General features: G+C 42.5%; 1 protein-coding gene across 1 annotated transcript; it reads right to left on the reverse strand.

Moving 5' to 3' along the window:
* Nucleotides 1-12532: 12532 nt before the first annotated feature.
* On the reverse strand, nt 12533-13077 carry LOC100455469 (ubiquitin-ribosomal protein eS31 fusion protein). The gene has a single exon (XM_002825846.6). It carries the CDS (start codon nt 13039-13041, stop codon nt 12574-12576), a length of 468 nt encoding a protein of 155 aa, XP_002825892.3. The 5' UTR covers nt 13042-13077; the 3' UTR covers nt 12533-12573.
* Nucleotides 13078-25670: the final 12593 nt, after the last annotated feature.

Below are 25670 nucleotides of genomic sequence, written 5' to 3' on the forward strand. Positions count from 1 at the left end.
GACAAAGGGCTAATATCCAGAATCTACAAAGAACTCACACAAATTTACAAGAAAAAAACAAACAACCTCATCAACAAGTGGGTGAAGGATATGAACAGACACTTCTCAAAAGAAGACATATATGCAGCCAACAGACACCTGAAAAAATGCTCATCATCACTGGCCATCAGAGAGGTGCTTTGTTTTTTAACATTTGCCTGAAGGACTTAGGTGACTGATGGGTGAGCAAGAGGAAAGTTGTTTGGATTCATGGGTGAACATTTAGGCAATTTCCATATTCCATGTATGAGTGCCACTGCAGTGCATATTGATGCATTCATTTTGCACATTGGATCATTTCTTCAGGATCCGTTTCTAGAAATAAAATTTCTGGTGCAAACAGATGGGACATTTTTAGGGCTGTAGCCCTACAGAACAGTTGTTCCAATTTACAGTCCCAGCAGTGGATGAGTGTCTGTTTACTTAAACTCTCCCCTGTCCAGCTGTCATTATTACCATATCTTTCTGATCTCTGCTGATTCAGCAGGCAAAAAGAGGTATCTTGTGGTTTTAGTTGCATTTCTTATTCTTCTCCTCCCTCCTCCCTCCTCCTTCCTCCTCCTGTGGTTTTAGTTGCATTTCCTCCTCCTCCTCCTTCCTTCCTTCCTCCCAGTCCTCCTTCCTTCCTCCTCCTCCTCCTTCCTTCCTCCCACTCCTCCTTCCTTCCTCCTCCTCCTTCCTTCCTCCCACTCCTCCTTCCTTCCTTCCTCCTCCTCCTTCTTCCTCCTCCTGTGGTTTTAGTTGGATTTCCTTCTCCTCCTCCTCCTTCCTTCCTCCCACTCCTCCTTCCTCCCTCCTCCTCCTTCTTCCTCCTGTGGTTTTAGTTGCGTTTCCTCCTGTTGCATTTTCTCCTCCTCCTCTTCCTTCTCTCCTCCCCTTCTCCCCCCACTTCTCCCCCCCTTACCCTCCTCCTCTTCTTCTTCCTCCTTCTCTTATGGTTTTAGTTACATCTCCTCCTCTTCCTCCCCCTCCTTTTTCCTCCTCCTCCTCTTCCTCCTCCTCCTCCTCCTCCTCATCTTCCTTCTTCTCCTCCTCCTCTTCCTTCTTCTCCTCCTCCTCCTCTTCCTCCTCCTCCTCTTCCTTCTTCTCCTCCTCCTCTTCCTTCTTCTCCTCCTCCTCCTCTTCCTTCTTCTCCTCCTCCTCTTCCTTCTTCTCCTCCTCCTCCTCTTCCTCCTCCTCCTCCTCATCTTCCTTCTTCTCCTCCTCCTCTTCCTTCTTCTCCTCCTCCTCCTCTTCCTCCTCCTCCTCCTCCTCATCTTCCTTCTTCTCCTCCTCCTCCTCTTCCTTCTTCTTCTCCTCCTCCTCCTCCTCTTTCTGCTTCTCCTCCTCCTTCTTCTCCTCTTTTCCCTCTTCTTCCTCTTCTTCTCTGTCTTTTTAAGACAGGGTCTCGCTCTGTCACCCAGGCTGGAGTACAGTGGTGCAATCTCGGCTCACTGTAGCCTGGACTCAAGCCATCCTCCTTCCTCAGCCTCCGGAGTAGCTGGGACTACAGGTGTGCAACACCATGCCCAGCTAATTATTATTTTTTTTGGAGGGCTGGGCACAGTGGCTTACATCTGTAATCCCAACACTTTGGGAGGCCAAGGGGGGCGTGGGTGGCTTGCTTGATTCCAGGAGTTCAAGACCAGCGTGGGCAATATGGCAAAACCCCATTTCTACTAAAAATACAAAAATTAGCTTGGCATGATGGCATGCATCTGTAGTCCCAGACACTTGGGAGGCTGAGGCAGGAGGATCACTTGAGCCTGGGAGGCAAATGTTGCAGTGAGCCGTGATTGTGCCACCGCACTCCAGCCTGGGCAACAGAGTGAGACTGTCTCAAAAATTTTTTTTTCTTTTTTTTTTTTTGTAGACACGGGGTTTTGCTTTGCTGCCCAAGCTGGCGTTAGACTCCTGGCTTCAAGTGATCCTCCCACCTCGGCCTCCCAAAGTGCTAAGATTACAGGCATGAGCCACTGCAGCTGGCCGCATTTCTTTTATTACTGTCATGGTTATGAATGGTTTCATATATTTACTGGTCATTTCTACTTATTTTTAAGTTGCATATCCATGCTCTGTACCCATTCCTATTGGGACGATGTCTTTTTCCTATTGATTTGTGCTGATATTAACCCTCTGTTTGACATACATTGAATTCTCCCGATTTATCATTTGCTTATCAATTTTGTTTCTGAGATTTTTGCGTCATAAACAAATCTTTTTGTGATTGCGTTTCCAATCTTTCCTTTATGGTTTCTGATTTCCATGTTAAACTTAGGATGGCCTCCCTCACATTGACATTATACAAATGTTTTCCCTACTTCATTCTCTTATCTTTTGGGTATCCCTTTTCACTTTTTTTTTTTTTTTAGAAGGAGTTTCACTCTTGTTGGCCAGGCTGGAGTGCAGTGGCACAATCATGGCTCACTGCAGCCTCGACCTCCTGGGCTCAGATGATTCTCCTGCCTCAGCTTCCTGAGTAGCTGGGACCCCACAGGTGTGCGCCACCATGCCCATCCAGTATTTTAAAATTATTTTTGTAGAGATGGGTTCTCCCTGTCTTGCCCAGGCTGGTCTTGAACTCCTGACCTCGGGTGATCCACCAGCCTCAGCCTCCCAAAGTGCTGAGATTACAGGTGTGAGCCACTGCACTTGGTCACAACTTGACTTGAGAACACATGGCTGACAACATCTTGATGAAAAAGGATATGGCTGGCCAGGCATGGTGGCTCACACCTGTAATCCCAGCACTTTGGGAGGCTGAGATCGGTGGATCACCTGAGGTCAGGAGTTCAAGACCAGCCTGGCCAATGTGGTGAAACCCCGTCTCTACTAAAAATACAAAAATTATCTGGGTATGGTGGTGGGCAACTGTAGTCTCAGCTACTTGGGAGGTTGAGTCAGGAGAATTAATTAAACCCAGGAGGCGGAGGTTGCAGTGAGCTGAGATTGCGCCACTGCACTCCAGCCTGGGTGACAAAGTGAGACTCCACCTCAAAAAAAAAAAAAAAAAAAAAGGGATATGGCTGATACACACAGAATGATCTACTCTCCGAAGATCTTGTACCCCAAGAATTTTATGACTTCTTGAATGGTATCAATTGTGTTTTATGATTTATTTATTCATTTACTCAATAAGTTTTGATCGAGTGCTGCTCTGTACCAAGATCTGTGTCAAGAAATGGGGACACACTGTTGTGCGAGAGGAAGTCCTCATGTGCCAGGAGCTTACAGTAGACAGGGGAAGACACGCAAACCCATTATGAAGAAATATGGTAAATGCGAGGGGAATGGAAGCAGAGGTGCTCTGGAGTACTCAGGAGAGTTATGCCGCCCAGCCTTGTACTGTCAGGGATAGTTTCCCAAAAGAAAGGACATCTAACCTGAGAGCTGAAGAATAAATACTAGTTAGCCAAGTTAAGGAAGATGGGTAGATGGGAGGGAGTAAGTTTTAGTTTTAAGGCATTCTAGGTAGAGAGAAAAGCAATTTGGGCAAATCCAGCAGGAGATAAAAATCATTTGGGAAACTGAAAGTCAGTCTGTTGGGTTGATTGCAAGAGGAGAAGGTCAGAAAAGTTAGAAGAAGAAAAACAGGGAGCAGATCAAAAAAGCCTTGTAAGTAAGATTAAAGGTAGGGGTATTATTATGAGGTCAATACAAAGCCATTAGATCTTTTGAGTAGGTGGTGCACAGTGTAATTGCATTTGCATTTTAAAAGATTATCTTGTCTATACAGTGAGAATAAACCGGAGGTGGATAAGAGCAGAAGCAGCTCCCTTAGGAGGTTGTTGCTGTAGCCCAGGCCAAAGATGATGAGTTGGACTTGAGACTGGAGCTGGAGAGAAGCGGGCAGTGTAGAACATATGGCTAAAGCAGGCAACCTGAAAACATTCAGGAAATTATTGTCGTTATAGGACGGCCCGGCAAAATGCAAATTGTTCTGTCCTCATTTGATCTCAGCTGGACTGTGAACTCCGGGGGGACAGGGACTATTTTGTATTCATTCCTGTTTCCAACACTACGGAAGTGCTCAGGAAATGAAAGTTCTTCCTAAGTGAGTCTCAGTGACATGGTGTTTTGATCGAGTGGTAAGTCTCATGCCTTTGCTGACCCGCCGTTATTAGGGAAGTTCGGTAGTGATGGTTAGGTCGATGTGTAGAGCTACTGCAGCAGGGACATTAAAGTGCAGAAGCTTTACCCAGTTCACAGTGCACACTGAAATACCCAGGCTGGTTTTTCCTGACTCAGTTCTTTTCTGCCATCTGCTGGGACAGCCTTTCATAGCACATCAAAGCAAGATCACCAAGGAAGACAAGTCTAAAAACTTCGTGGGAGCCGCGGTGGACAATGACTTGGATAAGTTTATAACTTAGAGAAGCAAGTGTCACATCCATACCACTGTCCATTTGAAGCCAATCTTTAGTATTTATTTCCCAAAGACAAAATGTCTTTTTTCTTTTTTTTTTTGAGATAAGGTCTGGCTCTGTCACCCAGGCTCCAGGCTGGAGTGTAGTGGCACAAACACAGCTCAGTGTAGCCTTGGCCTCCTGGGCTCAAGAGATCCCCCCACCTCAGCTCCCCAAAGTGCTGAGATTACAGGTGTGAGCCACTACACCTGGCCTATGCAGACCATCTTAAATATCTGTATTCTCCTATCGACCTTATGATAGCCATAGATTGTAACAATTTCTAAGCAAGAAAACAGAAACACAGAGATTTAAATAAAGAGCCAACTTTGGACAATAAGAAAGTGGCCGAGCCAGGACTGAAGCTTCCTTGACTCCTAGTTCCACACTTTTCTCACAACATCTTAAAATCTCAAACACAAGAGAGAGTTCCAACAGGCGGAGACTGGCTGCTGATCTGCAGCAGGGACAGGGTGGCCCTAGTGTGAAGGCTGACAAGGCCGGTGGCTTCCTGATGTGCAGAGATGCAGAATGTTGGCATGGGGTGGGGTGGGGTGGGGGAGAGCAACAGAAACAATTCTCCATATTCCATGTTCCCCAAAGATGTGTCAAGGGGATGTTTCTGAGTGATTTTTTTTCAAGTATATGAAAACTAATAGAACTTGAACCTCTGGTGGATGTTGTCAAACAAAATAGACCCTACTATTTTCGTTAACGAGTCTGGTTAAGACTAAGAAACTATTGCACCAAACTTTACTCTTTCTACCTCTCTCTCTGTCTCTCTTTTTTTTTTTTTCGGAGACAGGGTCTTACTCTGTCACCCAGGCTGGAGTGCAGTGGTGAGATCACAGCTCTGGCTGATTATTTTTTATTTTTGTAGAGATGAGGCCTCACTATGTTGTCCAAGGAATCCTGCCTTGGCCTCCCAAAGCACTGGGATTACAGGTGTGAGCCACCACACCTAGCCAACTTTTCTCGTTTAACCTTAAGTTATTTTGATATGAATACCCACATATAGTCTTGGTGTTAAAAAATCAAACATTCAGGTAATGCTAAACTTTTTCTTTACTACAAGTTCCAAGCCTTTTCTCAATGACAACCACAGTCAGGAGTATGCTTTCTGATCTTCTTCTAGGAAATATGAGTGTTCCTATGGGAGCATAGAGTCTTGTTTAGTGTTTTATCTCCCTTACATGAATGGGATCTTGCTGTACTGTCCTGCCTCTCCCGCTGAGTGGCCCACACTCCCCTGACTCAGTGGGAGGTGTGCTTTGACTTGTCCAGGGCCACTCCTGGGAAGCTGCACGTTATGCCCTGAGAACAGATGTCCTCAGTGCCCTCCTGCTCCCATGCCATGCCCCCCTGCTGCCAGGTCCCCACAGCTTCTGTGCCTCCCCCCTCCTTTTTTAAATATTGTGGCAGGATAAATATAACATAAAATTTGCCATTTTAACCATTTTAAAGTATACAGTTCAGTAGTATTAAGTACATTGACATTGTTGTGCTACCATTACCATTGTTCATCTCGGGAACTTTTTCATCTTCCTCAACTGAAACTCCATTCCCATTAAACGATAACTCCCCGTTCCCCTCTCCAGGCCTCTGGAAACCACCTTCTACTTTCTGTCTTATGAATTCGACTACTCTAGGTGCTTCATGTAAGTAAAATCACACAGCATTTGTCCCTTTGTGACTGGCTTATTTCACTTAGCATCATGTCTTGAAGGCTCATCCATGTGGTAGCCTGTGCCAGGATTTCCTTCTTTTTTAAGTTGAATAATATTCCATTGTATGCATGTACCACATTTGGTTTATCCATTCTTCCGCTGGTGGACACTTAGTTTGCTTCCATCCTGTGGGCTATTTTGAGTAAGGCTGCCATGAACATAGGTGTACAAGTATCTCTTTGAATTCCTGCTTTCCATTCTTTGGGGTATATGCCCATAAGTGCTGCAGCAGCTTCCTGAGTACATTTCAGGCTGTGGGTGTCTTCTTCATCTGAATACCCCTTGCATTTTGGCTACTTACCATAGTTACCTACTGATATGGTTTGGACTTAATGTTCCTGCACAAATCTCATGCCAAATTGTAATCCCCAGTGTTTGAGGCGGGGCCTGGTGGGAGGTGATTGGATCATGTGGATGGGTTATATCCAGTTATATCACTCCTTCTCCAGTTATATCACCATTTGTGTTCCTCAGTTGTTACCAGTTTAACCTTTCTCATTCCGTTAATTATTGATGCTATCACTTCTCTCCCCATTTTGTACCATAAATGGTTTAGCACCATCCTTTTCGTGCTGTATTCATGATAGAGTTCTCAGGAGATCTGGTGGTTTAAAAGTATGTAGCACCGCCGCCCCCCACCCCGTCTCTGTTCTTCCTGCTCTGGCTGTTTGAAGTGCCTCTGTCTCCCTTCACCTTCCGCCATGATTGGAAGCTTCCTGAAGCCTTCCCAGAAACAGAAGCCAGTATACTTCCTGTACAGCCTGCAGAACCATGAACCAATTAAACTCTTTTCTTTATAAATTACCCAGACTCAGGTATTTCTTTATCATAGTGTGAGAACTGACTAATACACTCACCCACCAAGGGCACTCCTTTTTCCTTTCTAGGATAGCTATAGGCTTAAACAAATGGTTCTCCATTTCTAAAGATTTTGGGCAGGATAAAGAGTCTGTTCTCAGACTCCTGGACTGTAAGACTCAGTTCAAATGTCCCTGCCTCTGTTGTCTTCCCTGACCAATCCCTAGTGGCTGAGTGCCTGTCTCCTTTTCACTGCGGGTCCACTGTGTTCTCTTCCGGTGCAGTGTTGCTGCTTTTGTTTAGAGTCCATGTTCTTCATGAGACTGTGAACGCCTTGAGGGAGAAGGTTGTGCTTTGTCTTTGATCTGCTGTATTGTACATAGTGAACAGTGTCTGTTTTAAAATTTTAAATTAATTTAAACAACATCTTTAATGGCCAGATGTGGTTGTTCACCCCGATAATCCCAGCACTTTGGGAGCCTGAGGCAGGCAGATCACTTGAAGCCAGGACTTCAAGACCAGACTGGCCAACATGGTGAAACCCTGTCTCTACTAAAAATACAAAAATTAGCCGGGTATAGTGGTGCATGCCTGTAATCCCAGCTAATCAGGATGCTGAGGTAAGGAGAATTGCTTGAACCCAGGAGGTGGAGGTTGCAGCGAGCCGAGACCGTGCCACTGCACTCCAGCCTGGGCAACAGAGTGAAACTCTGTCTAAAAAAATACAAAAACAAAAAAACCAAAAAAAAAAATCACCAAATTTTAATAATTGTATACAGTTAAAAAATTCAAACAAATAAAAGATTTATAAATCTTAACTTCCCCCTCCTAGTCTTAGTACAGCTCTATCAGAAGGAAACACCTCTGTTTCGATTTTTAGTCCTCTAACTCTGAGTGTTAATCAGCTTCTCTAAGTAGTAAAGTTGTACCACTACACCACCAACCCTGTAGGGCTTTATCTACTGGTTTCTGCTGTGGTTGCTGAGAATTTAGTTCACCTGTACCACCACCCACCTTTCCTGCTCCAATTGGTTCCAAGCCTTCACCCCTCCCTATCCCCAGGCCCACTGCCATGTGACTTTGCAGCCCTGCCCATTTGCATATGCCCAGATTTTGACTTTGGGCTTAGCCATGTGATATGTTTTGGATAATGGGATGTTCTCAGGTATGATGTAAGTAGGGGTTAGAAAAGTGCTTGTGGGCCAGGTGCTGTGGCTCATGCCTGTAATCCAGCACTTTGGAAGGCCAAGGCAGGTGGATCACTTGAGACAAGGAGTTCAAGACCAGCCTGGCCAACATGGTGAAACCCTGTCTCTACTAAACATATAAAAATTAGCCGGGCATGGTGGCACATGCCTGTAATCCCAGCTACTTGGGAGGCTGAGGCAGGAGAATCACCTGGACTCAAAACGCAGAGGTTGCAGTGAGCCATGATTGCGCCACTGCACTCCAGCCTGGGCAACTGTGTGACAGAGTGAGACACTGTCTCAAAAAAAAAAAAAAAAAAAAGAAAAGAAAAGTGCTTGTGCAGTAGGGTCTGTTCTGTTGTACCTCTGTCATCATCTGGCCAGCCTGCTGATCTTGGGAGAAGGGTAGAAAATGTAGGGCAACACCATCCCAGTGACTTATAGACTCGTATACAGAAGCAAAGCAATCTGGCCAGACCCAGCGTAGATCAGTTGAATTACAGTATGTCTGCAGATGGATGAACAATCATAAATGATTGTTGTATCAAGCCACTGAGTTTTTGGGTAGTTTGTTATGCAGCAGTAGCTAACCAGTACATACTACAATCTACCTTCCCAGTCCCCCTCTTCCTTCTCCAGTTATATCATCATTTTTGTTCCTCAGTTGTTACCAGTTTGACCTTTCTCGTTCCATTAATTCTTGATGATATCTCTTCTCTCCCCATTTTGTATCATAAGTTTATTTTCACTCCTCTTCCTTCCACCTCCACTCACCACTTTCCTGATTTCATCAGGAAATTCCGACAGCTGATTTCCATCAGGAAATTCCAGCAGCTGATTTTTGTCAGCTACATCTTAGCTTTTACACAGAGATGTCTGATTTAATTAACATTTTGCTTTGTAACAGAATGTTTGGACACCTGGTGCTTTCTAAGTCCATAAGTTTTCCATGGAGGAAAATTGACAAAAGATTCTTTCAGAGCAAACCCACAATTCCCCATTAACTAGTTTAGCGTGTTTTTCTTCCTTGCAACCAAATCATCCCAGATTAGTATACCCTCAGTCCCATCACAGCTCCTGGGGACAAAAATGTCAGCAGCAGTTAAGACAGAGTGGCAGGATGAGACTTATTTGCATTGAGTTATGTTGGGTTGTTAGCGGCGGTAATAAAACCCTCGGATGTTTCCTCTCTGACAACTCTTTCTACTGTCACAAACATTTGTGCTAGTAGCAGATGGATAGGTCACATCAATTTAATGTAACAACTGTACTTTACAAGGCTCTGTCTTCATTAGTAAAGATCAATTAAACCAAGATGGGCATTATGCCCAGGAAATCAGTGTGACATTTAACAAGAAGGATATTCTCGATGGACATACTTTGCCATAATTTTTTTTTACCACATACAATAAAAAATTGGAGATGAAAATGAGTAGATATTTTGTAAGGTTTAGGCTGGAGATGGTGATGTTGGAACCTGGAATTCTCAATTGGTAGGAATGCTATCCTTGGGTTTGAGGAAGCTCAGATCTTTCCTGACCCCTTCACACCTACATGGGTCAGAGAGTGTAATGAGGGACCCTTCCCTTCTGCAGACATTGGTTCCTTTATTTCTCCCATATTCTCTGGAATCATCAAAAAAAACATGGATTCGGGAGTAGACAGTTTTACATTTGAGCAGCCACTTTACCATGGCTTGGCAAGTGGAACTTGGGCAAGTTCCTTCATGTTTCTGATCTTCAGTTTCCTCAAATAAGGAAAATAAATAAATGCCTAATAGGTTCTGCTGTGAAGAGTCAATGAGCAAAGCATCACATATGCCTGAGTAATAGAGAGCACATAACAAAAGACAGCTCATTTTATTCTTATTATTCATCACCTTGAGACACATATTTATCTTAATATTTAACTTAGCTCACTTTATTATCCCATACCATTTATAGTGAGAATGTATCTTTCCCCTGCTATCCTTTCTTCTGTGATAATTCCAACATCTCTCCTCCCTCAGGGATATTCCTTGATTCTTGGATGCTGTCTCCTACAGCAGAGAAAACCGGGAAGACAAGGGTGTCCCGGAGTTTTGGCTGTTGTTGCTTGTCCTAACACACGATGGCACTGTTGAAACAGGCAATCTTGCCATTGGGTGCCATCCTCCCGGTACAATGCCCAGGGATCTTAGGGAACCAGGCAGGCACCTCCGTGGAATACAGGGATCCAGCAGCAGCTGCTACAGCCCATCTCAGCCTTGTGGAGAGATCACTTTTATTTAAGTACAGCTTGTCATGGAAACCGACCTGCAAGCCTATTGTGTGTGCAGGAGGGATCCTCACCCTGGTGTACCGCCCGTGTCTGAGACTCAGTCGCGCTTCGTTAATTGCTCTGAGCTTTGAGTTGACACATCCAGAAGCTCCATGATAAGTGATTTCTCTCCATGCAGACAGCTACCGTCGTACTCAAGTAATTAGCATTCTTCTCCCCGGCAGTATTCACTCGCAGGTTCCTGCCACAAAGACGCCCTTGTAGGGAACCAGCTCTGAATAAAGCTTGGAAAGCTCACACCTCCCTGGGCACATCTCTGCCCAGATGAGTTCCTTGGACCTGCATGTTTCTGCCCACACTCATGAAACCTGGGCTGGAATTAGCTGTCAGTGCTGAAGGAATGTTGGCGTGAACATCACTCGTCCACTTTCACCTCTTAACCAAATCTCAGGACTTTAAATGCATTGAGGGTGTTTGCCATGGGAAGGAGGGGCATGAAGAGATACCCAAGATAAATGGTTTAATCGAGAAAACAAATTGGCAAACTAGATGTATAACATGATCCTATTTCCCTGTTTTTTCTTTTGCACTTCTCTATTGTCTGAATTTAATGTACTTTTACAAAGCATACTAATTAGTTTTACATACAGGAAAACATGATAAAGATTTAAAAAACCACCCTATTCTGCCAGCAAGTTGGTTGGAAATACAGCCTTCAACTGAAAGAAAAAAGTAGGGGGATAATGTGGGGTCTTTATCAGTATTGCTTTTGGAAAAATTGAAAAATCATCAAAATTATTTTTCCTAGTGATATATGATCCAGAATCAAATTTTAAAAAATTCTTTCTTTCTTTCTTTCCTTTCTTTCTTTCTTTCTTTCTTTCTTTCTTTCTTTCTTTTTCTTTCTTTCTCTTTCCTTTTTCTTTCTTTCTTTCTCTCTTTCTCTCTCTCTCCCTCCCTCCTTTCCTTCCTTCCTTCCTTCTTTCTTTCTTTCTTTTATTTCTCTTTCTTTCTTTCCTTTCTTTCTCTTCTCCCCTTCCTTCCCCTCTCCTCTCCTCCCCTCCCCTCCCCTTCTCTTCCCTATCTTTCCCTTCCCTTCCCTATCCTTCCCTTCCCTTCCCTATCCTTTCTTTTCCCTCTTTCTGCAGTCTCACTCTGTCACCCAGGCTGGATGAAGTGCAGTGGCACGATCTCGGCTCACTGAATACTCCTCCTCTTAGGTTCAAGCAATTCTCCTACCTCAGCCTCCATAGTAGCTGGGACAAAATTATCTTTTAAATGAGCACAAAACAAAATTGATAAGGCAATATAAAAGCATACTGTGAGCTGGCTTTTGCTTCCTTAAAATGATTTCTGAAGAGATCAAAACAATTTCGAGAAACAGGCATAGTGGCTCATGCCTGTAATCTCAGCACATTGGAAGGCTGAGGTGGGAGGATTGCTTGAGCCCAGAAGTTTGAGACCAGCCTGGGCAACACAGTGGGACCCCATCTCTACAAAAAATAAAAAAACTAGCTGGGCATGGTAGTGTGAGCCTGTAATCTTAGCTACTCAGGAGGCTGAGGCAGGAGGATCGCTTGAAGCCTGGGATGCTGAGGCTGCAGTGAGCTGAGATTGTGCCACTGCACTCTAGCCTGAGTGACAGGCAAGACCCTGTCTCAAACAAAACAAAACAAAACAAAACACCAGTATCAAGGTCTAACAGTAACCATACACTAAGGACAACGGCAGAATCAGGCAAGAGCAGATGGTGTGTACTTGTGACCAAGAAAGATTTCTGTGCTTTCTTTTCATGTAGGCTTCCTTTTTCTGTTTTTACTTCTGATCAGGTGGTTTATATTTGATTATGCCTCCACAATGTAGAGTGTCTGAGCAGCATCTCTCTATTCAGTTAGAGATTAAAAACTGAGGAGATGAGGGAAATTGACATTTCCAACTGGTAATTGAATACCAACTGGTACTGAGCACTGGGCCCGTGACTCTACTGCCTTTATGGTTCAGAAGCCTATGTCCAAGAGGGGTTAAGAGCAAATTCAAAGCTGCTGGCTTTTGAAGACACTTGACCCTTGGATCCTGCATCTATGAACTTGGGAACTGCAAATATGTATACTTCTTTATGGAAGGGAAGAATTCAAAATTTTTTTTTTGTTAGTTCATGTCTTTTATTAACTCATACAGTTACTTGTCTTCTGGTTTGTTGAAGCAGTAAGTCAGACAACATTTTTCACAATAATGTCTGTCAAAGTGGCTTGCCATAAACACCCCAGCACCACATTCATCAGAAGGGCACTCTCGACGAAGGTGACTAATTTTGCCATTCTCATCCACCTTATAATATTTCAGGACAGCCAGCTTAACCTTCTTTCTCTTGTGCTTATTCTTCTTGGGAGTGGTGTAAGACTTCTTCCTTTTCTTAGCACCACCACTAAGTCTCAACGCAAGATGAAGAGTAGACTCCTTTTGAATATTGTAGTCAGACAAAGTACGTCCATCTTCTAGCTGCTTGCCAGCAAAGATCAGTCTCTGCTGATCAGGAGGAATTCCTTCCTTATCCTGGATCTTGGCCTTTACATTTTCTATCGTATCCGAGGGTTCAACCTCGAGGGTGATGGTCTTCCCCGTAAGGGTTTTCACGAAAATCTGCATTTTGGTGGCGGCTCCACCGCAGATGGCGGATCCAAAAGCTCAAATTTTTCCAAATATATATTCAAGTCTATTTTAGCTGCATATGTTTTCTGTATTAATTGGGTGATGTTAGCTGCTGTAGCAGATTAACACCACTTCTCAGTGGATTAACACGAACAAACGTATTTCTCTCTTAGTTTCCTGGTCCATACTGGTTGGGAAGTGTTCAGTATGGCTATTCAGAGCCCAGGTGCCTTCATACTGTGGCTCTGCCCTCTGCTCAGTCCCCAGAGTTATTTTCATTCAGCAGATGGGTCAGGGAGAGCGACTGTGTGGAAGACACGTATGTTTCTTAGTCATTTTGACCTGTAGGAGACAACAGCGCAGCATCACTTCCTTGGTGAGAGCTAGTCCTGCCTAGAACTGGGGCTGGGCAGCCCCTTTCCACAACGACTGTGCACGGTGGAAGGGATCACTTATCTTTGATGGTCAGCCAATCGTTTCTACACGGGTATACTCATGACTCAAATCAACTATTCTGGAAAAATGTAATTTTTAATGTCCTCAAAGTCACTTTCCAACTTCAGCAGTGAAAATGGCAAGAAATAGGTCATTTGGGGTCCACTCAGAGAGAAGGTCGAGATTCAGATCAGGCATCCTGGAGCTTCCTGTTTGGATTTGCACAAGCAAACTATCTCCAGACCCAGTATCTCCTCAGCAGGTTGGTCAGAGAGCAGGCAGAAGCATATCTATCTGTCAACAAATTCTTTAAAAAGGTAAAATTCCTCAATGGATTGTAGTAATGCAAATGTAATATATGTTTCCAAATATTGTTAGTGTAATTGGACACACATTTGTGTGAGAAGTAGCTATACTTTTAATATGCTGCTGGCGGAATTTTTAATTAGTTTAGCCATTGAGAGAACACATTGGCGTCATATCTTAGAGTTGAAAATGCAGGCATCCTATGACCCTGCAATTCCACCTGTACCATTGATAAGGATTTTTTTTTTCCCAATCAGCAACCTTGGACGACCAAATAATGCAAACAACTGCGTGTATGAATGACTCCGAGTAGTTTCATTTTTTTGACAAGATGATATCTTAAGAGAAGGAAAAAAATCAACCAAGTTCTCATAAGAGAGAAATAAATTCTTCCAGCATGCTGCTATCAGTAGCTGAACATGCACATTGGCAGCAAGTTCTAAATGATGGAGACCATCACGCTGTTTGCCTCACAGACATTCTCCAGGCAAGTATATTCAAAAGTCAGAATTTGAGTAGGTAAATGTATCTGTGCAAAGAAGAATCCATGCAGTACTATCTCACGTAGTCTCATGGGATGGAAAACATGAGAAGGAATCAACTTTACAGTCATATTTTAACCAATATCTATATATTTTTATCAACAGAAGTATTGATTCAAGTAGAATGGAAATGTTGTAGAATGTATCCGTTGTAGGAAAAGTGGAGATTTGTAGGTAATATTTTGCTTTGCAGACTGGCTATTTGAGTGACATGATAGGAACACAGGAGGTCACCATAGTGGCAGATGTAGCAAATTTTGTTTTATATTGTCACTTATCTGAGGACTTTCCCTCTTCAGAAGTACAAACGTATAGAAAATAAAATAGGCTTCTGAGCAACAGAAATATGCCACAGACATTATGAGCTGAAACTTATGAAGACTCCTGTGAGATTTCCTCAAAATATCACGCCAAGCTTATTTTCTATTTATTTTCTTATGTTTTTGTCTGATAAGCCTGGCTAGCTCTTTCCTCCTTTGAGCAGCACTATAAGATGTAGCATATTAGAAATGTGTCTGTGTGCATGAAAAAATGCTCATCATCACTGGCCATCAGAGAAATGCAAATCAAAACCACAATGAGATACCATCTCACACCAGTTAGAATGGCGATCATTAAAAAGTCAGGAAACAACAGGTGCTGGAGAGGATGTGGAGAAATAGGAACACTCTTACTCTGTTGGCGGGACTGTAAACTAGTTCAACCATTGTGGAAGACAGTGTGGTGATTCCTCAAGGATCTAGAACTAGAAATACCATTTGACCCAGCCATCCCATTACTGGGTATATACCCAAAGGATTGTAAATCATGCTGCTATAAAGACACAGGCACACGTATGTTTATTGTGGCACTATTCACAATAGCAAAGACTTGGAACCAACCCAAATGTCCATCAGTGATAGACTGGATTAAGAAAACGTGGCACATATACACCATGGAATAGTATGCAGCCATAAAAATGATGAGTTCATGTCCTTTGTAGGGACATGGATGAAGCTGGAAACCATCATTCTCAGCAAACTATTGCAAGGACAGAAAACCAAACACTGCATGTTCTCACTCACAGATGGGAATTGAACAATGAGAACACTTGGACACAGGGTGGGGAACGTCACACACCGGGGCCTGTTGTGGGGTGAGGGGAGGGGGAGGGATAGCATTAGGAGATATACCTAATGTAAATGACGAGTTAATGGGTGCAGCACACCAACATGGTACATGTATACATATGTAACAAACCTGCACGTTGTGCACATGTACCCTAGAACTTAAAGTATAAAAAAAAAAAAGAAATGTGTCTGTGTGCATTTGTGTGGGTGTGTACTCACCTAGAACAATTGTTCTTAAATGGGGGTGATTTTGCCCCTCCCCAATAGGGGACATTTGGCAATGTCCAGAGACATCTTCGATAGGCATGGCTGGGGAGGAAGGGAGAGTTACAACTCACATCTACAAGGTAGAGGCCAGGACTGCTGATAAATACTCTGTAATGCACAGAATGACCCCGACCCAACAAAGAACTATCCAGCCCAAAGGTCAACAGTGTGCCACCCTAGTAAGACACCCTAGCAGGCACAAGGACATCAGTGAAACATTTGTGGTAGATTACAACCTAATAGTGAGGTAGGAGGGAGAGAAATTATAACAACAAACATATGAATTAAAAAATTAAATTTACAAAAGCACATCAGTGTGGCACCATTGGCATGGAGGGAAAGAACTCCATGCATGTCAATAACCCCTGAGGCTATTGCTATATCAGGGCACTGAGTAGTAATGGCTGTCCAAATAATGTTAATAGATTCAGTTTCATAAAATAGATGGGAGATTTTTATTACCTGCAGCTCCATAGGGCTGAGTCTAGCAGACACTGATATCCGTGATAAACAGATACCTCTGACTTCTGCCTGGAGCTAAGGGACTGCAATCCAGTGTATTAGAGGCAGAATTTATGAGGCAAAGTACATGCATTTAGGAGTCCTAGACACCTGGGACCAGTCCCAGCTCTGCCACCGTGTGACTTTGAGCAAGTTTGAAATCTTCTGAGTCTCTATAGGGGATTATATTATCCTCCATGCTGAGTGCTATGAAGACAAAATAAAAATATTTGTTAAATGCCTGATGCATAGAAGGCACTTAATAATTAATGGCTTATTACTATAGTAAGTGATAAATAATTTATAAACATAATAATATAAACAACTTTAATAATAAAAACAACTTTATATTTATATGATAAAAATATAAACAACTTTATTTATATAATGATAAAAATATAAACAACTTTATATTCATAATAAAAATATGAACTATATTATATTTATAATATATGTAATAACGAGCAAATGATTAATAAATAATAGCTGTTATTGATAATCTGGTTTCCTGAGGTCTAGACATTCTGATACCTTGCCACTTGGCAGATAAAAGGTAATTGGCACAATCCCAGTGGGCTGACCTGGGAAGGCAAGTTCCCTCGCCCATTCACAGACAGCTGTGGTGAGTTTCTGGCCTAGAATAGAGGAAGGAGAGTGCCTCTAATCCAGACAGCCTCAATGATTGAAAGGGGAGAAATAAGAAAAGCCTGAAAGTCAATTAACCTGAAGCTGAACAACGGAATGCCTGACTCTGTTATTGAACTCCCTTTACCCAGCAGCCACTTCAGTGCTGCAGAAAGACTGTCTTGCCTCTTCTTGCTCCTGCTGGCCGAGAAAGCACAGGAACCTCACAGGACCTGCACATTGAACTAAATTACTTCTAGCAGAAAAAAACTCCATCAGTGAAGCACTCATGCATCCTAGACATATTTTAAGGGCACCAGTGACAATCTCTCCTTTAACTCCTGGGCCTCTTATTCCTTCAGCTTCAGACAGAACTGGGTTAGTATCGTGGCTTTGTTGCTTCCTAACTGGGTGGCCCTGTTATCTAGGTTAAATGTCTTGTGGCTTGTCGAGAAGCAAGTTACTTGATCTCTGTAAGCCCTAGTTTTCTCACCTGTATATTAGGGATAGAAATAATATCTATTTTTCAGTGTTATTGCTTAATACATATCAAGCATATTATTAAATAAAAATTAAATGCATCTATTACATAAATATTAAATATATTACTGTATAACAGTAATGTCTCTGAAGCACTTAGCTGAGGGCTAGCATATCCTAAGAGCTCCATGAATGTTAAATGCTCTTTTTATTATTAAATATTATCATTACCCTTGGGATGGCTGTAGATGAAGATCTTATTGAATATCTCCCTAATAATCTTGGTCTGAAGTGGCAGTGCTCTTAAGGATACTTCCTGTGTTGGACTTACAGTAGTTTTGCATTAACTCTTAGAAGCTGAACAAGTAGGCTGGGCACGGTGGCTCACGCCTGTAATTCCAGCACTTTGGGAGGCTGAGGTGGGTGGATCACTTGAGGTCAGGAGTTTGAGATCAGCCTGGCCAACATGGCGAAACCCTGTCTCTACGAAAAATACAAAAATTAGCTGGGCATGGTAGTGCATGCCTCTAATACCAGCTAGTCAGAAGGCAGAGGCAAGAGAATCGCTTGAGCCCCGGAGGTGGAGGTTGCAGTGAGCCAAGATGGCGCCACTACACTCCAGCCTGGGTGACAGAGCAAGACTCCACCTCAAAAAAAAAAAAAAAAAAAAAAGAAGCTGAATAAGTAAATTTTGTTTGCAATAAGGAATGAACAAGTTCTTTTTTATTTTTAGAGATGAGGTCTCCCTATGTTGCCCAGCATGGACTTGAATTCCTGGCCTCAAGTGATCTTCCCATCTCAGCCCCCTGAATAGCTGGGGCTACCATATCTGAAGCTTTTCTTTTCTTTTTTTAAAAAATTCAGACTATCATTTGTGTTACATTTACTGTAGGGAAACTGAACATTATAAATAAGGGGAAACTGCTGTTGAAATGAAAAATACATCATTTTTATCCTTTTATAGTTTTACATTGGTGAAAAGAATATGTCTTTGTATAACCCGAGTGTTATTTCAAATGTTCTGGCTTTCTGCCTTTTTCTTGTTCTATATTACTGTCTGTGTTAGAAGATAATAAACAGTATGTGTCCTCCCGTATTGAATCTGTTATCCACTGTGGGAAGCTCCTGGCTTTGCTTCATGTTCAAAAACATGATTTTTGAGGAGGTTTATGCATATTAAAAGATGGGACTTACCTCAACTGGGACAACCTTTCATTTTTTGCTGCCTGAGCAGATAAAGATGAAAGAGTAGGAAAATCAGAGTTGTAGGTCATAATAATTCCAAATGATGGTTTGCTTTCAGGCTTAGGCCTGGATCATTTATTTTCCCTTTTACTGTCAGCTTGCTAAGGGATCTCATCCTGTCTGCTGCTTTTGAATGCTGTTAACTTGCTGATGGTTCTCTGATTTGTATCAGCAGCCCAGACCTCCCCGGGAGGCCAGTCAGGTCCACCCCACTGTCTACTTGACATCTCCACTTGGCTGTCTAAGAGGTGATCCAAACTTCACACATCCAAAACCACACTCCTGATTATAGCCTCAACCTTCATCAAGCCTGCCTTTCTCCAGCTCAGTAACTAGCCTTGAAGAATTGTCTTTGTCTCTAGTTCTTGGGAGGGAATCACTACACCGTTGGGATTTCCCAAGTGATAGGAGTGTCTTTATCATTCATGGTGGGCCCCTCGGATCACATCTGAGTTTCGGCTAATGAGATGACTCAGGACAGAGGCCTACCATGACAGAATGACCAAATATGTGATTAGAGGATTGGGGCTTTGAGCCGGGTGATATCAACCTGAATGATGGAGAGGGGAAGGGAACTGGAAGTTGAGTTCAATTTTGTGGTCAATGATTCAGTCAATCATGCCTACACAATGAAACTCCAGTAAAAACTCTGGACACCAGGGCTCAGGTGAGCTTCCCTGGTTGGTGATAGATATTGATGTGCCAGGAGGGTGGCAGGTTAGTGTAATGGACAGCCAAGGTTGAGAACCAGGTCAGACACAACAAGCTTTACTGCCTCTAGGCCTTTGTTTTTCATGTCCGCTCACTTGGAATGCTATTCCCAGCTCTTGAAATTGCCAGGCCTCAGCTCAGATATCCCTTCCTCAGAACAGACTGCTCTGATGTTCCTATCTAAAGTGGCCCCTCCTGTCTCCCTCTTTTTCATTACTGTATTTACTTTGTAAGACTTATTTCAGTCTGCAAATATCTCGTTTATTTAGGTTTACTTGTGTCTGCCTCCCCCAGTGGAATGTGAGTGCCATGAGGGTAGGGGCTCTGTGTCAGTGCCTAACACTATGTGAGGCATATCTAGACCCAGTAAGTACTTTTAAAGTGTGTCTTAAACAAACAATTGAATAAATGAATAACTGAAACAACTGGCTGATTAGGTACATTATACAAGGAAAAATGATACTCAATGAATTTAATGAATTTTTGTTCTGTATGTAATTATCTAAATCTATCTCTGTGTGTGTTTGTGTATATATATATATAATATACCTATTTGACTGATGCAAAAGTAATTGCGTTTTTTGCCATTAGTTTTAATGGCAAGAAATGCAATTACTTTGCGCCAATGTAATACATACATACATACATGGATACATAAATACGTATACAAAATACGTGTGTATTATATATCCATTTTTTTCTAGAGTAGATGGTTCTTTTAAAAATATTTGCCTGACAGTATAAAAATGTGAAGTACATGAATTCCATGAGCCCTAAATAGCAGAAGAACACTGTGGTTTTGGCTGACAAATTGAAGATTGCTCAAGGCTTCATGGAACATTCTCCTTTGTCTGACCAATTCCTGGTTATCTCTCAGGCCCCATGGTGGAGGTGCCTCTCTTCTGTGCCAAGATGTGGCAGTCACTGCCCAGGACTTGATGTGCTTGTGTATTTGTCAGTGTCTGTCAGAGGACTGTGCCCTCGGGGACTCTGTTCTGTCTCTACTTTCTCCCAGCACCTAGCACAAATACCTGGTATATAGCTGGAATGCACTCTGTGAACAGAACGCACTGGATCACAGGGCAGTAACAGGGGAGGTTTCAGAGACATTCGGTCTGACTCAGACCTCAGCTGCCATAGTAACTGCCCTGTCACCTTGGACAGAGCCTCGTGGACCTCTTTTGTAAAATAGGAAAAATAGTATCTGCTTCCAAGAGTCCTGGGGAAGGACAGATGAAGACTGTACTGGGAAATGCTTTTAAAGGCTATGTTAATTACATTTTATTTTAATTTTATTGGCTTCCCCAATATTTCTTCAAAGCAGGGACCAGGCCTTCCAATTTAGCCCGTGAGGACTTGTCACAGGACACTGCAGTGCCTATTATCTGCTCGCCCCTCAGTGGCTCTTTCACTCAGTAGCATTTTCCCAGGTGTCTTGATGTGTAAGTAGGGCTCTGAGCTGGTGCAGATTCTGTGAAAGTCAAGCTCTCCTATGGGTCAGTAACTCTGGAAATCTAGAGAACGGGTCAGCATCTGTGACAAGTAAACAGAAAACACATGAAGGGGTCTTTAGGCTACTTTTCTTCCCTGATCATTTAACTACAATGTGCAGAGGGAAGTTGTGAGTCTGGATCTTAAATCTGGGGAACTGACAAAGGCGTCGTCAATGTACACATTTCAATCTGATTCTCAGTGTCATGGCACTTGCCGGAGAGGCTTCATTGCTTGATTGATAAGGGTGTTGCCAAGGATTTCTATTTTTAATCTTTGAAATTCTTAGCTTGCTTACAACTTGGGGGCTCCAAGCACAGGCAGTTTCACCCTCTTCTAGGAAAATGGACCTTTTTCAAGAAAATTAATTTGTTTCTGAAAGCTCATTCTGATGCACACACTCTCTTTCTCTTGCTTGTTTTCTTCTCTATTCCCTAAGCGATTTCAAGGGGGCTTGCACTAAGGTAGCCAGCCCATCTGTAAATTAGGAAATAAAGGGAATAAGACTGAATAGGAAAGTACATACTAGATGGGATTAGCTATCTGTGGAATAAATCATAAGATTATCTGTGTGTCAATATTTGAGCAAAGAGTTAGAGGACACCCCAAACTCCAATCAAGTGGACAGTAGAGAATTTATTGAAACAAGTAAATGAGGTATTATATCCAAAGCACCTTGGACAATGCTGGTGCATCACAGGTATTGAGTAAAAGGTTGTTACCAATAACGCCATCTTCATTACTAAGGTTATTAGAGTACAGTTTCAAGGAGGTGGGGTGGGACCACTAGATGGGACTGCAATTTTGAAAAAGAACTGTCAACATTTGTAGGAGCATTTACCATATAGTAGGCACTGGAGTAAATGCTAGTGTATGTGCATTAACTCAACAACACTGTGAAGTACTATTCTTATGCCTATTTTACAGAATAGGAAAGTAAACAAAGTCACATAGCTAACAGTGCTGAGATGTCAATGCACCAGATCTCTCCCACCAGAGCTTGTGCCCTGACTCACTGACTACGTCAGCCTCCTCCCAAGGCATAAATCCAATCAACTTTTGGTTCATTGTATTAAGGAAGACTTACGAAGACAAGGGAAATGATGAAAGAGAGCAGGTCAGAGGAAAGTGATTCATCCTGCTGAAGGTGTGGAGGCACAGCTGGAAGCTACTTTCTGCAATCAAAGGACTGTGTTGGTCAGTCTCAGCTAACATTCAGTTATAACTAATATTGTTTTATTTTATTATTTTATTTAATTGAGACAGGGTCTTACTCTGTTGCCGATGTTGGAGTGCAGTGGCACGATCCTGGCTCACTGCAACCTCCACCTCCTGGGTTCAATTCTCATGCCTCAGCCTCCTGAGTAGCTGGGGCTACAGGTGCATGCCAGCACGCCTGGCTAATTTTTGTATTTTTTGAGAGACAGGGTTTCACCATGTTGACCAGGCTAGTCTTGAACTTCTGACATCAAGTGATCTGCCCATCTCGGCCTCCCAAAGTGCTTGGATTACAGGCGTGAACTACTGTGCCCAGCCGAGTTGTAACTAATATTGTTTTAATGAATATTTCTATATAATTTGCATATGTTTTTGTTAATCTATAGTTACTGTATTATTTTGTTGACATAAGTCACATGAATGCATCAATGACTCAGAGAGTTTTGTGTGTGGCTGTGTGATATAATATATTCAGAGAGGTGGTATTATATCTTAATATAAGGTATAAACTTATATTTACACATTTAAGAAAAACAGTAAAATGGCCAGGCGTTGTGGCTCACACCTGTAATCTCAGCACTTTGGGAGGCCGAGGCGCTTAGATTACTTGAGCCAGGAGTTTGAGACCAGCCTGGTCAACATGGCAAAACACCATCTCTACTGAAAATATAAAAATTAGCCAGGTGTGGTGGTACATTCCTGTAAACCCAGCTACTTGGGAGCCTGAGACATGAGAATCACTTGAACCTGGGAGGTGGAGGTTGCTGTGAGCTGAGGTCTTGCCACTGCACTCCAACCTGGGAGATAGAGCGAGACTCTGTCCACAAAAAAACAAAAGTCAGTAAAATGAGTAGTTGTATAACAAACACCTGGGAGAACTAGAACATTGCCAGTACTTTACAGGCCCACACATCCACCTTCCCCAGCGGCGCCCCTCTCTCTTCCTTATCTCCCTCCCTTACCATGTTCCTAACTTTTCTGTCTTTAATTCCCTTTCTTTTCATTCTAGCTTTACCACCTGCGTATGTATCACTAAATAATTTATTGTTTACTTTTACCTTTTTTTTACTTTCTATAAATGAAATCACATATGTTTTCCCGTGACTTGCTTCTTTTGTTCAATACGTTTTTGAGATTCATCCATGTTGCTGTACTTAGCTGTGATTCATTTATTTTCACGGCTGAACATGTTCATAAAATAGAATGAACTTATGACTAGATTACAGTTAACTCATATGTTGTCAGTGGTCATTCTAACTGGCTTGTTTCCAGTTGGTTTACTTTTACAGATCATGCTGCTTGAACATTGTTTTTCATGTCTGATAGTGCATGTGTAGATGAAAAAGTTTGCCTTCTTTTTTTTTCTGAGACAGGGTCTTGCTTTATCACCCAGGCTGGAGTGCAGTGGTGTGATCACAGCTCACTGCAGCCTTGACCTCCTGGACTCAAATGAGCCTCTGGCCTCAGCCTCCCTGGTAGTTGGGACAACAGGTGTGTGTCACCACACCTGGCTAATTTTAAAGTTTTTTTTTTTTTTTTTTAATAGAGATGGGGTCTCCCTATGTTGCCCAGGCTCTTGAGTGTCAAATCACAAAATGCTTTCTCACAAAGAATAATTGGCACTTAACTATATGCCTCCTAATCTTGATTTAGCATTGACAGAAATACTGCAAATTGTAAGAACAAACTGTGGCCTCTATGTGCACATTTTTTGGGCATGCTGACTGGAGAAACAGGCAGTTAGAGCAACACCCTGCTTTTCCCCAGTGGAGGGCGTTGTTGTGGGTGGGAATGGTACACTCCTGTCTTTAAATAAGGAATGAAATTAAAATAAATGTTTTTCATAATGCTGCTTTTAACCTTAATTCATAAATCTTAGTATCTTGAATGGTGTAATCTAGGGGTCTAAGCTCTCACATTAGGGACAAAATACCTCATATGCTCAGGAGACGATATCAGAATTTCTTCAGTAGGCTAAATGATGGTGCAAAGAATTTGATTTCTGGGAATTTGATAGATTACCAATAGTTAATGTTTTTTGTTTTTGTTTTTTTTCATTTGCTAGAGAAGGAAATTAAGAAAACCAAGATGTAATGCTGTTAGCCGTGGCGAATTCATATGGATCTGCAGAAAACTCAATTCTTGCCTCCTCAGAAGAAAGAATTTGACCGAGGGACATAAGGCAGAAGGAGAGACTGAGGCAAGTTTTAGAGCAGGAGTGAAAGTTTATTAAAAATCTTTAGAGCAGGAGCGAAAGAAGTGCACTTGGAAGAGGGCCAAGCGGGTGCCTTGAGAGATCAAGTGTGCTGTTTGACCTTTGACTTGGGGTTTTATACACTGGCACGCTTCCAGGCTGTTGCGTCCCTCCCCTGCCCCCCTATTCTTCCCTTGGGGTGGGCTGTACGCATGCACCGTGTGTTTCCTGGAGTTGTACGCATGCTCCCTTGAAGCATTCTTCCCTTACCAGTAGAATGTTCCCAGAAGGTTATATACCTGTGAAACGCCGCTGATTTGCCTCTTAGTGCGCATGCGTGAGCCCACTGGCCCAACTCCTGAGATCTTAGTTTTAGGTGTTTCTGCCTATTGGGAGACTGCCTTTCCCTGGTCCCGGCTGCGTCCAATTATTGTTTTGGAGAGACAGCTTAACAACTGCCAGACTATCACCTGGTGGTCGCCTGGTGCAGGGAGGTCGGGGGCTCTCCTGCCCTGCTCATGTCTGGCTCGCTACCTTCTGTAACAGTGCTGCATATTTAAAAATCCACATCTGCATCCAAGTACTGCAACAGAACATGAAACAATACTTTCTAGCGCCACAGTCAATGAAAGAGTGAAAAAGTCTGTCTTCAAAGTCGTCCCGGAACAGAAACATTTGCCCCTTGTCTTTTAGATATGATTTCTGTCAAATGTAGCGTCCGACAGGGTGGAGAAAATTGTATTCAGTAAGAAACACTTTTATTTTCCATTCGATTTCCCAAATTTGTGTAAAAGAGACACCAAACATTCACTGACATTCCCGATGACCTGAACTCCGAGATGAAATTTTCTAATTTAGTAAAAATATAGAGAAGGAAAATAAACTTTAACGGGAGGAAGGATATAGAACATAACCTATAGCTCAAGCTATAGAACACTAAGCCAGATACAGCGACATTGGTAAAAGATTACAAAGGATATTTCTATAGCTGATAAAATGTCTATTAATATTAATATTATTTTATTTTTATAATTTTAAAATATAATTTTAAATATTTTATCACTTATTGTCTACCAATTCTATTTTTAAAAATTTATTTTCATTTATGATTGCATTTTATAAACTTAAGGGCTACAACATGATGTTTTGATATACGTAGTAAATGATTTCTACAGTTAAGCAACTTAAGATATCCATTATTTCACATCTCACATAGTTACCATTTTTGTGTGTGTGGTAACAGCACCCAAAATCTACTCTCTTAGCGAATCTCCAGTATACAATCCAATATTATTAACTACGGTCTTCAGCCAGGCATGGTGGCTCACGCCTGTAATCCCAGCACTCTGGGAGGCTGAGGTCAGGAGTTCAAGGTCAGCCTGGGTAACATGGCAAAACCCCATCTTTCCAAAAAACGCAAAAATTAGCTGGGCATGCTGGTGCATGCCTGTAGTCCCAGCTACTCTGGTGGCTGAGGTGGGAAGATGGCTTGAGCCAGGGAGA

The sequence above is a fragment of the Pongo abelii genome, chromosome 16 (genome assembly GCF_028885655.2).
Source record: "Pongo abelii isolate AG06213 chromosome 16, NHGRI_mPonAbe1-v2.0_pri, whole genome shotgun sequence".
Taxonomy (NCBI): domain Eukaryota; kingdom Metazoa; phylum Chordata; class Mammalia; order Primates; family Hominidae; genus Pongo; species Pongo abelii.